We start from the raw sequence: 15511 nt of genomic DNA, 5'->3' as shown, positions 1-15511 counted from the left end.
ATACCACTGGGCTATTTTTCCTTTCCTTTCTAGCTTTCCTATTTTGCACCCAGAAGAATCTTAGGATAATTTAAGAAGAGGGGTTAAGAAGCCTAAAAAACAAAACAAAACAAAACACTACCAGCATGATGTTTGTTGGAAAAATAATTTGTAGTGGTTTCTCAGATACCAGTAGTACTAATAAAATATTTATGAAAGAAAAATCAATATTTTCATGTATTCACTTAAAATAATCTTTCCTAGACTTCTCTTCCACTTATGCATGTATCTCTTCTCTCTGTCCTTTGGTCTCTTTGATGAAGGCAATGATATTTTTGTGTTATGTACTATTACATAAGAATACTGAATGCTGCCTAATCATGACAGTAAGTGTGCTGAGATATAGGGAACTCAACAGTACAGATAGTTACTGAGTAAGATGTTATGACCTGTGCATATTCTTCAGACATCTGCTTTGACCATCTTATTAAAGCCATGGTAGCCTTCACTCCCAAGGAAGACGTTCCTCTGAGGAATGTTGACATAGGGGGTCACAAAGAAGATGAAGTACGACTGTGTAATTTGCTAATTAAACAAGGTTTAAAAATTAGAGACATAAAATATTACATCTGTGTCCTACTGGATTATAAAATAAACAGAATAGGGGCGCCGGGGTGGCTCAGTTGGTTGGGTGTCCGACTTTGGCTCAGGTCATGATCTCATGGTTTAAGAGTTTGAGCCCCGTGTCGAGCTCTGTGCTGACAGCCTGGAGCCTGCTTTGGATTCTGTGTCTCCCTCTCTCTCTGCCCCTACCCACTCACGCTCTGTCTCTCTCTTTCAGATATAAATAAACATTAAAAAATTTAAAAATAAAATAAGCAAAATACAAGTAAGACTCAATCCTCAATTAAATCGAAGGGGAGAAGGGAAGTATGATACAAGTTACTGCAAAAAGTTGCCTTTAACATACCAATGTGACTCAGACGTGGGAAAAACTGATCCTTGAAAGTAAGATTATTATGTGGACACAAAAAACATTAAGAACAGAATTTTGGCAGAGGTGACGTCATCATTATCATCATTATTATTATTGTGTGTTCTTCCTATGGGTTTATATCCTTTCATTGTTATTGCAATGAGAGTCACATGCTGGGCTGATTCTCTGCTTTGAGATAAATTTTAGAGATGCCAATTTTTTTTTAATTGAAAAGTAACTGACATACAGTGTTCTTTAGTTTTAGGTATACAACCTAGTGATCCAGTATGTGTATATATTACAAAATGGCCACCACAATATGTCTAGGTGCCGTCTGCCACTACATAAAATTGTGACGATATTACTTTCTAGATTTCTTATGCTGCACCCTTCGTTCCCTTGTCTTATTTATTTTATAACTGGAAAGCCATACCTCTTAACTACCTTTATTTTGTTCATCTCCCCACCCCTCTACCCTGTAGCAGTCATCAGTTTATTCTCTGTATCTATGAGTTTCAGTTCTGTTTGTTCATTTGTTTTGACTTATTTTTTTGATGTCTGATCTTATGTGTTACTTTTAGAAAATCTCATTTTTGATGGGTCTCAGAGGAAGAAGCTCTGAGGACAGCCCCCATCTCTGGGAAATCTGTTCCTGGCATTTTTCTTTCTGGCTTCCTTCATTCTCTTGGCCAAAGGTTTAGCATATTCTGCAGCCCCTTCCTTATTTTTTTTAGTGTGCTGTTTCTTTAGACTTCAGAGCAATATGTTGACTTGTGCATTGGAGGACACATGGAGTAACAAAGCGCCGAATCTTGGGTGCTTTGGTCCTAGGTTTCTTACCTTCTTTGTTTAGGGGATTTCTCACAACATACTGGCGGACATCATCTTTTTTAGGGAGACTGACAAGTCTGTCGATTCTGCTAGCTCTTTTGGGCCCCAGGCAATGAGGCACAGTAGTATCCGTGAATCCAGGAGTATCTTTCTCTCTCTTTTTTTTTAACAATGATCAAGTTGAAAACACTGAGGTTGGCATCCACAAGGCAACCCCCAACAGATCGGCACCTTCTTTCCTCAGACCTCCTTGGTTTGTAGCAGGCACGTCCCTTACCCAGCAACAGGCAGACATGGCCATGGATCAAGACACCCTGCTTCATGGGGAAGCCTTCTCATTGCCACCACTGATCTGGACCATGTAACCCTTCCATTGTTCACTCAGAGCATCAGAAGCAACTTCCGTGGCTGTTCGCTTCTCATAAAATGTTTGAAGTTTGCGTTCATTGTCTACTTCAATGAGTTTCTGGCAGCCCGTAACTGGGAAAGAGCTGTTCAGCTTCACCCTAAAGCAGGCTACTGCTGCCGAAGTGCCATGAAGAAGAGCTATTTTGATTTGAGCTTCCACATATAACGAAATCATATAGTATGTGTTTCTCTGCCTTGACGGACTTCCTTTCTGTGACTGATGTAGCATAATAATTAATTCATTAATTAACCTCTAGATCTATCCATGTTGTTGCCAATGGCAAGATTTCATTTTTTTATGGCTAATGTTTTATTTTACACACACACACACACACACACACACACACACACACTCCACCCCACATCTTCTTTAGCCATTCGTCTACTGATAACACATAACACATTTAGGCTGCCTCTATATCTTTGCTATTGTAAATAATGCTGCAATGAACTTAGGGGGGAATATGTCTTTCTGAATGCGTGTTTTAATTTTCTTTGGATAAACACCTAGAAGCAGAAATACTTTATCGGAAGGTAGTTCCGTTTTTAATCTTTTGAGGAAACCCCTTACTTTTTCCCTAAAGTGGTCGCAACAATTTACATTGCCACCAACAGTGCATGAGGGTTCGTTTTTCTCCACATGCTCGCCAACACTTGTTACTTTTTCTTACTGATTCTAGCCATTCTGACAGGTGTGAGGTGATACCTCATCTCACTGTGGTTCTGATTTGCATAGAGATAGCAAATTTCTAAAACATTAAATCAGTAGGATGGACAAAAACACTGGAAATAGTACAATGTCAGATGTAGTTTGTTGGAGGATCTCACATTAGGATATTAGTTGGGAATCTGAATCAGAACTGGTTTTGGGAGGCAGCCAGGCTCTCTCTTAAGACGTTTAAAAGTGACAACCCTACATTTTAATTTCAAGGCTGGCTTGAAGTTCCTTTTTTTTTTAATTGCTTTTTAATTACATTAAAAAAAACCAGTGCACTTAGTTCCATCAACAGTCTCCTTGTGAGAAAGACAAACTTCAAATCTCTCTCCAAATTTTAAAGCAGCATAATCAAAAACAGACAACTGGGACCACATCTAATGATAAATCTAATGCACTGCAAAGGAAACAATCAACAAAGTGAAAAGGCAACCTATTGCTGGATCAAAAGGTGGTTTTATTTTTATTTTGGGGGGAACCTCCATACTGTTTTTCATAATGGCTACACCAATTTACATTCATAAACCATGTACAAGGGTTCTTTCTCCACAGCCTCACCAACACTGGCCATGTTTTGTCTTTTTGATAATAGCCACTCTAACAGGTGTGAGCTGACATCTCACTGTGGTTTTGATTTGCATTTGCCTGATGGTTCATGATGTTGAGCATCCTTCCACATACCTGTTGGCCATCTGTGTACCTTTTGAGAAATAACTATTCAGGTCCTTTGCCTGTTTTTAACTAGGACTGCTCTTTGCTATTGAGTTGTAGGAGTTCCTTATATATTTTGGATACTAACCTCTTATCAGGTGTATGGTTTGCAAATATTTTCTCCCATTCCATATGTGCATTTTCACCACGTTAATTATTTCCTTTGCTGTGCAGAAGCTTTGTATGTTTTTTTATTTTTTGGGTATACAAATTGTGTTTTATTCATTCAATGACATACTATTTAGCAATGAACATGAATAAACAATTGACGCAACAATATGGGTGAAATCTCATAATGTCCAACAAAAGACACAAGGACGTACACATTGTATGATTCTGCTTACACGAAGGTCAAAAACAGGCAAAACTGATACATGGTATTAGAAGGGGTACTTTTCAGGGGAGGGAGAAGAAGTGGCCAGGGCAGGAGGATGAACTTCCAGAGTCCTGGATGTACTACTGCAGAAGCTTTTTAGTTTAATACAATCCCACTTGTCTATTTTTATTTTTGTTGCCTGTGCTTTCAGTGTCCTATCTGAAAAATCACTGCCCACACCAATGTCAAGAAGCCTCTTTCCTACATTTTCTACTAGTAGTAGTTTTATGGTTTCAGGTCTTATATTTAAGTCTTTAATCCATTTTGAGTTGACTGTTGTATATGGTGTGAAATAAGGGACCAATTATTTATTTTTGCATATAGACATCCAGTTTTTCCAGCATCATTTATTGAAGAGACTATCCTATCCTTATTTAGTGTGCTTGGCACCCTTGTTGAAGATAAGTTGCCTGAAGACACATGGCTTTATTTCTGGGCTTTCTGCTCTATTTCATTGGTCTGTATGTCTGTTTTTATGCCAGTACCATACTGTTTTGATTACTGTAGCTTTGTAATATACTTTGAAATCAGAAAATACTGATGCCTCAAGCTTTCTTCTTGCTCCAGATTGCTTTGGTCTTTTGTGGTTCCATGCGAATCTTAGGATTTTTTCTATTTCTGGAAAGAATGCCATTGGGATTATGACAGGAATTGCATTGGCTCTGAAGATCACTTTGGGTAGTGTGGACATTTTAGCAATATTAATTCTTCCAGTATATAGAAGATTAACATTTTAAATCCCCTAGCCTCATAAAATGGCTATGGAGAAGTATAAGCAACGATGTGCAAAACTTGCAAGACGTTTCTTTTTGGATTATTTCGTGGCGGTAAGTAACCTTCCCCATGACCTTTTGCTCTGGCCTTGTACTTGAGGCGTCATAACCAGCTCCTCAGCCAGCATTACAAACTGTAAGAAAGATCCATGGGGCCGAGGCTAAAGAGGTTACAATGCTGGGGGCAACGTAGAAGCCTGGAAATGCATGAGTCTTTGCGGCCCTCCTCACCACCGTTAGGGACAGAAATAAAAAGCAGAGTAGTGTGTGTTATTTTTGGCTTCTGTAGCATCTGATAAGTACTCTACCAAATAACAACTGAAACAGTGCCTACAGGGATCTTATCGATGGTCTTGTCCAACCTCCCACTTTCCCTCCACGACTGCCCTAAGGAGAGAGAGCCCTTGCTCTGCACTGAGCTTTGTTATTTTTATCTTCTCTTGCAAGTGACCCACATTAAGAACTGGGAATTTGTGTGGATTTACAGATACATGTATTTGTATAACCTAGAAATATGTATATATATATATATACGTGTGTATATATGTATATGAAATTCAATTCAGTATTCTATTTGGAGGAAAACACTTATTCCTTTAAAATGTCTGTTAGACACTCCATGTCATACCTACAGGAGGAGCAATGATGTTTAACAAGGAGACATTCCAGGCTGCCTTTTACATCAGTCACACTGCATTTAATTTCTTTTATAAGGCTTTTCTGACTCAAAATGATATTCAAATTTTTGACCACTTAAAACGTGAACACAGATTCTCCAAATATAAGACCGCATGATGATATCAGGAGTTTTCCTGCATTTAAACAACTCACATGAATCTGACTGAAAGATTGTACCAATACAGGTCTTAAAATCGTATAAGACGCATTTTTACGTTGAAATGTCCTGCTGCCTAAGAAGTGATTTCAAAATAACAGCAATCACCACCACCACCCACCACAACAGTCCCTCCTGTCATACTGTGTGCCCATTTAGTCCTTCAGCAGATGTTTCTGCTAAAGAAATGGGGCTGGCGGTGGTGCGACTGCTGGTGGGGATAATACAACGGTGGCCACAGTCCTTGACTGTACAGCGGACTGTTAATATAACCGGTTTAAAAAACTATCCCTCCATGGGTGCCAGGGTGGCTCTGGTGGAGCATCCGACTCTTGATCTCAGTTCAGGTTGCGATCTCGCAGTTCCAGGGGTCGAGCCCCACGACAGGCTCTGCCCTGACAGCGTGGGGTCTGCTTGGGATTCTCTCTCTCCCTCTCAAATAAATAAACATTTAAAAAATAGATTCCTTCATATATAGGTTATTTTAATTCTTTTTAGAAATCAACATATTAAAATTCTGTCCTCATATGGGCCTTAATTATGGGCCTTAGTAAAGCTTTAACAGTGGAAAACAAAGTAATTATATTAATAAATCTAATGATCTCGATATATTTAATCAAGAGAATTTTAAAGATTTTTGCTTTTATTTTTAAGTAATTTCTATATGCACCATGGGGCTCGAACTCACAACTCCGAGATCAAGGGTCACACGCTCCACCGACTGAGCCAGCCAGGTGCCCAAAGAGAACTTCAGAGCTGTAAAAGACCTTCTAGATCATGTAGTTTAACCCCATGTTTCACACTAACTCTATTTTTATTTGCTGGTTCATTTTGCATCTATTCTCAACGGGTATCAAATGAAGACCACAGGGCTTGGACCTGTGTCCTTCAGAGGGAAGGAGAGACCACTTCCAGCAGGACAGCTGGCCATTTCGATCCTTCAGTTTGTCAAACAGCAGAATGTCTGGTCTGTGTGCCAGGACTGGAGGTCTTCAATCAGTAATTTTATTAAATATTATAAGGTGCATGCTATAGTCTTATTTAATTATAGTATCAGTTCACATTTCGGGATTCATTGCCTGCATACTATCCCGGCAACATTCAATCCATTGATATGTCACATCTTTCATTTATATGCAGAATGCAAGTTATCTGAGACTCTAAAGTGAACCAGTCGCCACGTCAAGACTACCTTGAAAAAAAGGACTAAACTCCTATTTTAAAGTGTCCTCTCACTATAATTCTTAATGTTCTTTTCTTTTAATTATTTCATTTGCCTAAGTAGCCAGGTGTCTGTGGTTGTTCGCATCCTATGGAAGCTTTATTTTAGAGAGCTATTTGGATTATACCAAACGAAACACCAAATAGTTAAATTTGGAGGGAGGAAGAGGCATACAGAGGATTTCACTGTAGTCGGTGGTGCATGAACATGCAACTGCTCTTATGTAACATCTAACTCTGCCTGGGAGCGAAGAGAGAAGCAAGAGCTTTCTTTAGCCCCACAGTCATGCTAGGGTTCTCAATTGTATCATGACCTCGGTACGTGGGCAAGAAAAAGTCCTGGTATGGCTCCAGAAAAAATGCCCACTCAGGGGGTCAGTTGTAACAAAGATAGGAGCTACCGTGTACCTCACGCATACCAGAAATTCAATTTTTCCGAAGTAGAAGCAGCGGTGGTTCCAAGAGAAAGCGGTGTGCCCAAGGTCATACAAATGATCAGCTCCAGAGGGTCAGGGCTGGGTCTCAGTTATCATTGTGTCCAGAGAGCCTCGGATGGAGGATGTAAGGATGTAGTCACTGCTGGTGGAGTGCCTGTGTTTTACTTTTAATGTCAGAGAATGTTTTGTTTAGTTTTTAGTTTTAAGTTTGCTCAAGAAATTAACACTTGTTTGTTTCATCTCTCTGTCTCTCTTCCTCGTGTGAGGATAGGGGCAGTTCTTAAAATGAGAGGTTTATCCAGGAAAGGGTTAAAATTATTTTCGTCCTATGTTGACAAATTATAAAGTAATCCGTTTTAAAGGATGTGGTACATTTATTTTTTAAATGATGACCTCTCTAAGAGAGACAACTATGTTACCTGTGATTGATTCTTCAGCAAATCCTTATAAATAACAATAGAAAAAATTTAAAAGGCCATGTTACATAACAGTAAATGGGAAGTCTTCCTGCTTTGTTTCACTTTTTTCTATTAAAAAAACAAACTCAAAAAAACAAAACACCTGTCTGGAGTTGGGCCCGGTTGATTTTTTTTTTTTTTTTTTTTTTTTTTTTTTTTTTTTTTAATATCTCACCTCGGTGAGTTTCACCAAAGGTATAAGGCATTCTTGGCTTTACCTTCTGAAATGAGATTTGGCAGCTGGTCAACGCCACAGAGCAATGTTATATAACCAGGCAGTTCAAGAAGCAAAAAAGAAAAGCACATTGAAATGAGGCTTTGGAGAGTGGGCTTGTGGTCAGCAGAATCCACTTTTACCAACACAGAAAATAGTCAATGGCAAGGCCGTGTGAACGACTATCGCCATATAAATGCTCAGAGTTCTTCCCATTATAAGTGTCTGAACTGCACAGACTTACATATCACAAGCGGTGACCTTCTAAGTGAACATTTGTGTGGGAGAGAAGTGCTCCTGCCACAGAGTCTGAATTCTTTCGGGGATGTTCTCGGAAGTCAAGTATGACTACCCCTCCCACCTTTCTTTTCTCTTTTTTATAATGCCACCCCACAGAAACATTTTTTAAAGAACAAAGAGTAATTTCAATGGAAAGAATCAAATTGTGAGACTTCTGACCTTATTAGCAACTATAAAAAATATGTAACACAACTTCACCAGTGTGAACTCTTTCCTGAGCATAACTTAAAAAAAAAAAAAAAAAAGCCCACTCGATTTTAATTTTTCAGCTCCGGTGAAGGAAGCAGACTTCTTTTTAATGTGCCTTCTCCTCCCCGCCCCCACACAGTTTGGGTAACAAGCTAAGGGTCACAACTGGTCCCAGAGCCAGCACTTTCTGGCTGCTCAAAATTTGCTCATTAAAGCCATGTATTAAATTAAAATTGAGAAATTACTGGAAGATAAAAACCAAACAGAGAGAGAATGTGCTTGTTTATGCAAATCCCTGAACAGACTTACTATTTGCTTTTAATCAATGAACTTGACTTAGCACTAAAATGGCTTAATAGGTCAATCTGTTCCTGCTGAACACACCAGAGGGGGCATCTTTAGAGATACATTTTAAAGTCTCAGCCATTTCTGAACAGTATGCATAGTTTCTTGCTTAGGAACTTCAGTGGCTATTTTTACCTAACATGCACACAACTTGATATCTGCAAAAGAATTTACTTGGGGTCATGCTCTTCATAAAAACCCTGTAAGACCAGTTTGTCTGTCGTGCAAGAAGCAGCCGAGGCCTACTAACTTGCATGTAGTTTAGGTTCATAAATGGAAGATATGGTTGAGACTAGATACACATACTGAATGGTCTCAATTTCATTTAAAATCAAAGATACTAGTTGAAAGGTAAGTTCCCTAAGAATCTGTTTAAAGAGGGAGAAGAAAATGCTATTTGGTTTACCCTGAAATAGTAGCAGTCTTTATACAACCCAAACATTTTAGAATTTACCCTTTATCCTCAAATGATCGGAAGATCAAAAGAATCTATTCCTCACTAAAAAAGTAGAGCATATTGGGGGCTTGGTATGTAGCATCTGAGTAAAATAAATGCTAGCGTTAAAAATCAGGATGAATCGCAAATCTGAAATGAAATTTTCTACTACAGAGCCTGGTACCTTCCGAATGAATACATCTGCTGAATAAATGAGTAAATGGAAGATCAGGGTTTCTCAGCCTATCACCTTTCGAAACCGTATACCCTCTTGTATTAAAACGAGTGACATTCTGTCTACAATGAAAACAGAAAACTTCATCATAAAGTTGTGTAACTACTGTGAAGTTACTCTAGCATTGCTGGTGCGTCCACCCATGGAGTGTCGCTGGCTGTTCTCGTGCATAGCCTCACACTAGGTTTTCCCAGCCAGGCTGCAAACGACTGAAGTTCAAGGCCTTCCATCATGCTACACACGCAGGCAACTTGAATCAACACACATACCGGCTTGACGAAAGATGACTATAGTTAGTAAAACACATTAACACAATAATTGAAAACACATACAAGGGAAAGCAGTACTCAAACAGTAAAGAGAAGCTGCTTGTACGAGCAGTGACAGCCCGATGGTGGCCACCCTCCTCTGCTCGTGGTCAGTGCATTAACAGAGGAGAAAAGACAGAAACCGTGGGAAATGCAGACCATCTGCTCCATCCAGATGCAAAAACACACGCCTCTTACAGCCAAAGCTTTTCACCAGAACCGGACGGAGATCAGATCTAATCCTCTCATGAAATATCCGACAAAGGTAGTTAGACAGATTTGCATCATAAAAATAGTGCCAAAATCATTACTGAATGAGACCTTTTAAATGTCAGTCAAGACTTTACCATTAACAGAATACTAAATCAGCATTAGAGAAAATGGAGTTGGATTCTATTAGCTTTAGTCAGCTATTCCTTAAAATCATGCTTAAAACATCTTCATTCCTTAAATAGTAAGAATATTTCAGTCCAGTCATCCTAGTTTGAAAAAGACATCAAAAGATATTCCTTTAATATTCAAGTAATGTGCATTTCCTTTCTTCTAAGAAAAGGTTAAAAACAAATATTCTTACCTTGAAATTGTGAACCTTTTCATATTTTGGAATTTGCTCGTTTTCTTTCAGAGTTGCTCTTCTAACAAGTGATGTCAACTGCGAATAAGCAAAGAGTTTCAGAGGTTGCCAGATTGTCACAGACGACTTTTGAGAACCCAGTTTCATTCCCAAGGCTGCTATCAATAAATCTTGCTGACGGCCCTCTTGTTTTGATTTGTGAACTGCAGCTCTATTAGTTTTCCTACCCGACCAAGACTCTTTGGATGGCATTTTGGAATTCGCAGGAAAGAAATAAAACCTATATTGATCTATGTCTGTCGATGAACTCTATTCAGCTAACAAATGAGCATTCTGCCAGCCAGCACAGAACCCTAATCTACAGAGAGCTGCAGAGAAACATCGCGGAGAGGTGGAGGAGGATGATGAAGCACTTCTTAAAAAGAGGTCGACTAACCAGAAAAATTCTTCTTTCTTCCTTTTTTTTTTTAAAGGGCTCTATATTTAAGCTTCTGAAAACTTAAGAGTCTGAACAGAAATAAAGAGTCGATGCTAACATACAAAGCATTCAGCATCTCTCTGTCCCTTTTTAAAAGCCATGCAATTTTGACAAATGATACATTTCTAAAAGCTTTCTTCTCTATTCACTATATTACTGTCCATTCTGAATGAAAGATGCCTACATACTGCCTGTAGTCAGCTTCTAGCAACAGACACCCTGTGAAGCCCTTAGCAGGGAGGGTGGGGAGGGAAGGGATTTGACAAGGAAGGCTGGATTAGACTGGTCACCGTAAGAAAGGAGATAACCAATGAAAATCAAGCAACAGTATTTAAGTGTTGTATTCCTCAACTCTGTCTCTTTTCCTCCCTCCTCTCATGTAAGATTTCTTGCTGGCTCAAGGCAGGAAAAAAAAAAAAAAATCAGTGGGAAGACAATGAGCAATGAATGAGTCATGCATTATTAAAATATGGAATATTTCGTTTACCTATTAAAAGCAAAGGATGATTAACATACAGCACCAGAAGAATTTACCATCACTGCCTGGTAAATTTTGAGAGGCTAATCTATATCCTCCTTTGTGCTTATGGACTGAAGTTAGTTAACAAAAACCCAATTTTATTTAAGATGAGCAAAAGCTGGTATTTTGATGAAAAAGAAAAGGAGTTTAACTAGGTAGCATATTATTTTCATGCAGAACAAGGAGCGTGCATATAACACTGCTAACACACCCTGGAGTGGTCAGTTTAGTCTCCCTGCAAGGAGGAGTTTTGTTGTGAATCTGTACTTAAATGGATCCAATCGTTAATTATTAGTCTCAACGTTCTTACTTCAAAGAGCTTGAGGCCAGATCATCGTGGGAGACAGCTGGGAATAATTTCTCATGTACACAGGTCCCAGATGTAACTGTGCTTATAGGACCCATGGATACTTGTTTGCTGATATAAAAAGGTGGGAGGGGTGCTGGGTAAGAGACTCAAACCCAGCTCCATTTAAGAGAAGTACCTATACTTTTTTTTTGCAAAACTGATATAAGAAGCTCACATTTTCCCATATTGGTTCCCTAAACATCTCCCATCTGTTTCCTCAGGTTACAGTAATTAAGTTGAACCCATTATGATTCTAATTGTTACACTGCATTTAAAGAATCAAAACCCATATTTAAATGAATTCAGTCCGTTTGCTTAGCACAGACTGTTTATCTCAGATTTCATAAGCGATAGAGGGTAGATGCCCAATGTGGATTCTAGTTTAATTAGGGCACGAAGTTGTCCTTAAACCATGCTGAAGATTAGAAATACTGAATGATTTTCTGAACATCCCCAATTATTTTTTTATTTACTTGAGTCTACAGTGCCTTCTTTAAAAATGTCTTAACTCTTGGGGCACCTGGGTGGGTCAGTCAAACATCCGACTCTTGATTTTGGCTCAGGTTATGATCACACAGTTTGTGAGATTGAGCCCCACGACAGTCTCCATGCGCTAACAGCACGGAGCCTGCTTGGGATTCTCTCTCTCTCCCTCTCTCTCTCTGCCTCTCCCTTGCTTGTGTTCTTAAATACATACATACATACATACATACATATTTTTAAAATGTCTTAATCTTAAAAAAAAAAATTTCTAGGGCATCTGCCCGGCTCAGTTGGAAGAGCATGCGATTCTCGTTCTCCGGGTTGTGAATTTGAGCCCCATGTTAGGTGCAGAGATTACTAAAAAAATATATACTTAAGAAAAAGAAAAAGTTAAAAAAATTTTTTCTAAGTGAATAAAAGGCAGAAGTTAATATTTACACCTATAGATGTTTCATTTCCATAAATTTATATCTTTATGTGATTAATAGAAGACAAAAAAAAAATGCCGTTCCAAGAGAAAATACAATGTAAAGAACTTTCCTTGCCTAACCTAAATTACTTTTCAGCTTAGACCTAGTTTGTCATGTGATGACTAAAAATATAAACGCCAGCCAACTCTTTAATCATGTACAATGCAAGGTGAAGTTTATCTGATTCTCAGTAGACCCCAGAAAAACAGATTTCAAGGGCAAATTGAACACTAATTTTTTTTTCTCTACAGTGTTTAACACTTCATGTTTACATTACTAAGTTAAAGCAAACAATCACCCATGTACCCAAAGTAGTTTTTTTTTTTTTTTTTTTTAATTTTCCTGAGTATTTCTGATCAAGGTTCTTTATTGTAGACCATCCCCAGTCCTTCAGCTGTGGTAACCAGAGTTCAATCAAAGCATAAAGAGACTAATGGTAGAGAAAATTCTTGGCTGGGCAAGAGTGGACATTTGTCATTGTTCACTGAGTGAACATTTGACTTTGCACAGTCACACTGTTCTTCCCGAATAATTTTTGTGGCTCATTGGGACACACTGGGTTAACTGCAATTTGTGCAGCTACCTGGGGCAATAAGGAGATAGAAAACAACAGCTCAGGAAGAAGTTCTTAGCTACCCTCAAAGGGCTAGGGGTTTGGTCACTACTTGCCATAATGCAATTTCTGCATTAATTTTGCTGAACGAGCTCTCAAGTCATTAAGAACTGCTAATTCTAAAATTTAGAACTAATATCAATGCTCTGATGTCCCAAATATACACCAGTCACTTATATTTATCTGGTCACATTTAGATACTAGAGCATCTGTTAATTATGGTTGCCTTTTATTAAGTATCCATGTTCCAGGCACCCATCTAAGCTAAGCACTTTACATACAGAAGCCCATTAAATCCACCGAAAGATTCCCATGAGGCACATATTATCCTCACTTTACAGCTGAAAGAACTGAGGCCTCCAGCAGTTGGTAGAAAAGAGTCGGGCTCTTAAGCATTATGTATATCCATCCACCCAAATGAGAAAATGAGAGGAAATTTTAAAGTCTGGGTAGTTGTTTTCCTCGCAGATTCTCTTCAAGGTGGTTCCTCCAGTTATTTTCTCCTTTCGACTTTAAAGAGCGGCAATAGATGGTAAGACAGAGTAAGCAACGAGTAACAACGGATGGTAAGAAAAAGTAAAAGTAGCTAAGATCCCTAGATCTCAAGTTCAGTGTGCAGTGCATACAACAGGCAACGCAACCTGCAAGGCTCCGTCCACACACATCCTCCTTCACTGAACCTGTGATGATCACCAATTAGATGTGATTTTACCCCTCCGTGCGCCTCAGGGGCCTTCACTTGTTCGTTAATTATGAGAGGTACCACATTCTACCTCCTATCACAGTTCCTGTGAAGCTACTCACATAGATTGGGTCTTCTACATCTTTGTATAAACCCTGAATTTAGCATAGTAGCGTGCACAAATAAAGGTCCGTTAAATACTTGGTTAAAAAAGCAAAACCAGATGAAGGGAGCCATTCTTATTGGCAGCCGGTACATTAGGGGGAAAAAAAGATAGGATTTGAAATCAGAAACACTATAGTTTAAATCCTGACCTTGGGAGATTTGCTTAGTGCCTTGGTTACCTTATTTACATACATACACTGGGCAGTTTACAAGAGATGACATAAAAGAGGAAAAGACTGCAGATAGTTAGAACTCACTAAGTGACGGTATTACAGGGGTGCCGGGCCAAATATGAGCTGCAGGTTATGCTGTGGAGTATAAGACATAGGTTCTCGTCCTCGAGGAGTTGGTAGATTAATCTGCTTTTGGTTTATACCATATAGACATGCTTGGAAACTCCTGACCTTCCCTATGGATTATGGTCTTTACCAAATCTCCCAAATTCTAGTCCTAATCCTTTTTTTTTTTTTTTTTTGAAAAAGAGAGAGAGAGAGAGAGAGAGAGAGAGAGAGAGAATATGAGAGAATCTCAAGCAGGCTCTACCCCTAGCATGAAGCCTGACGCAGGGCTCAATCCCATGACCCTGGGATAATGGCTGAAATCAAGAGTTGGACACTTAACCAGCTGAGCCACCCAGGCACCCCCCAATCCTATCTTTTAAAAGGGATCTGATAACATGGATATTAGCTGAGGGAGCAGGAATGGGGGGAAGCAGGGTGGAAAGTGTAAAAGATTATGAGCATTTGGTTAAGAAGTGAGGAGCACTGTTTCATATTTCATACTGTCCTATTTATTCGCAACAATCCCAGGAGTTTGTTGTATAATGAATATTTTATTGATAAGGAAACGCTCACGGTCATAGTCAAGAAGTCAAAACTTTGTTATGTGAATCCCTATGTTCGGTCTCCAAAGTCTGGAAGCTCTTTCTGCTAGCTTATAATGAGAGTGGGAGATAAATCCTAGGTGTTAGGGATACAGCCCCCTCACATTCTGGTTCGGTAAAGTGGCTTAGCTGGGTGGGGATCTAAACTGGCAGGGCACATCTCCCACAAGGTCATTCTTGCTGGAAACATCAGCAGTACTTAGCTTTTCATTTTGACTGCGACTCTTTGGCCTGCCTTAGACCTAACTCTGGCCATCATTGATACTGATACCACTTTTGTACATTCACCCGAATGAGGGAGACTAACCTGGAAAAAGAAACCGGCAACAGGCAGATTCCACAACCCTCTCTGTTTCTACCTCTGTCCATACCGTCTGTAATATGGAGAAGTGGACTACAAAAATGGCGTGTGTGGAGTGGGAGACAGTTGTGTGAGGAATAAGAAACAGAAGTGGGAAACAGGTGACCTTGGAAGGGAACACATTTGCTGTTTTTCAGAAAAATTTCCACCACTCACCCATCACACTGTTGTTTGTCTAGTAGTAAT

At 39.1% G+C, this 15511-nt stretch overlaps 1 protein-coding gene across 4 annotated transcripts in view; it reads right to left on the bottom strand.

Annotated features, from left to right (window-relative positions):
• The window catches only part of CHN1 (chimerin 1), a 203131-nt gene that overhangs the window by 36902 nt on the left and 150718 nt on the right, over nucleotides 1-15511 (bottom strand). For all 4 annotated transcript variants that reach the window (XM_060621788.3, XM_060621789.3, XM_078451147.2 and 1 more), the window contains one exon: nucleotides 10322-10399. In XM_060621788.3, the coding sequence (XP_060477771.1) occupies nucleotides 10322-10399 (78 nt within the window). The remainder of the gene's footprint in view (nucleotides 1-10321; nucleotides 10400-15511) is intronic.

This window comes from Panthera onca, chromosome C1 (assembly GCF_046562875.1).
Source record: "Panthera onca isolate mPanOnc1 chromosome C1, mPanOnc1 haplotype 2, whole genome shotgun sequence".
Taxonomy (NCBI): Eukaryota; Metazoa; Chordata; class Mammalia; order Carnivora; family Felidae; genus Panthera; species Panthera onca.
This window is presented reverse-complemented; position numbering and strand designations above follow the sequence as displayed.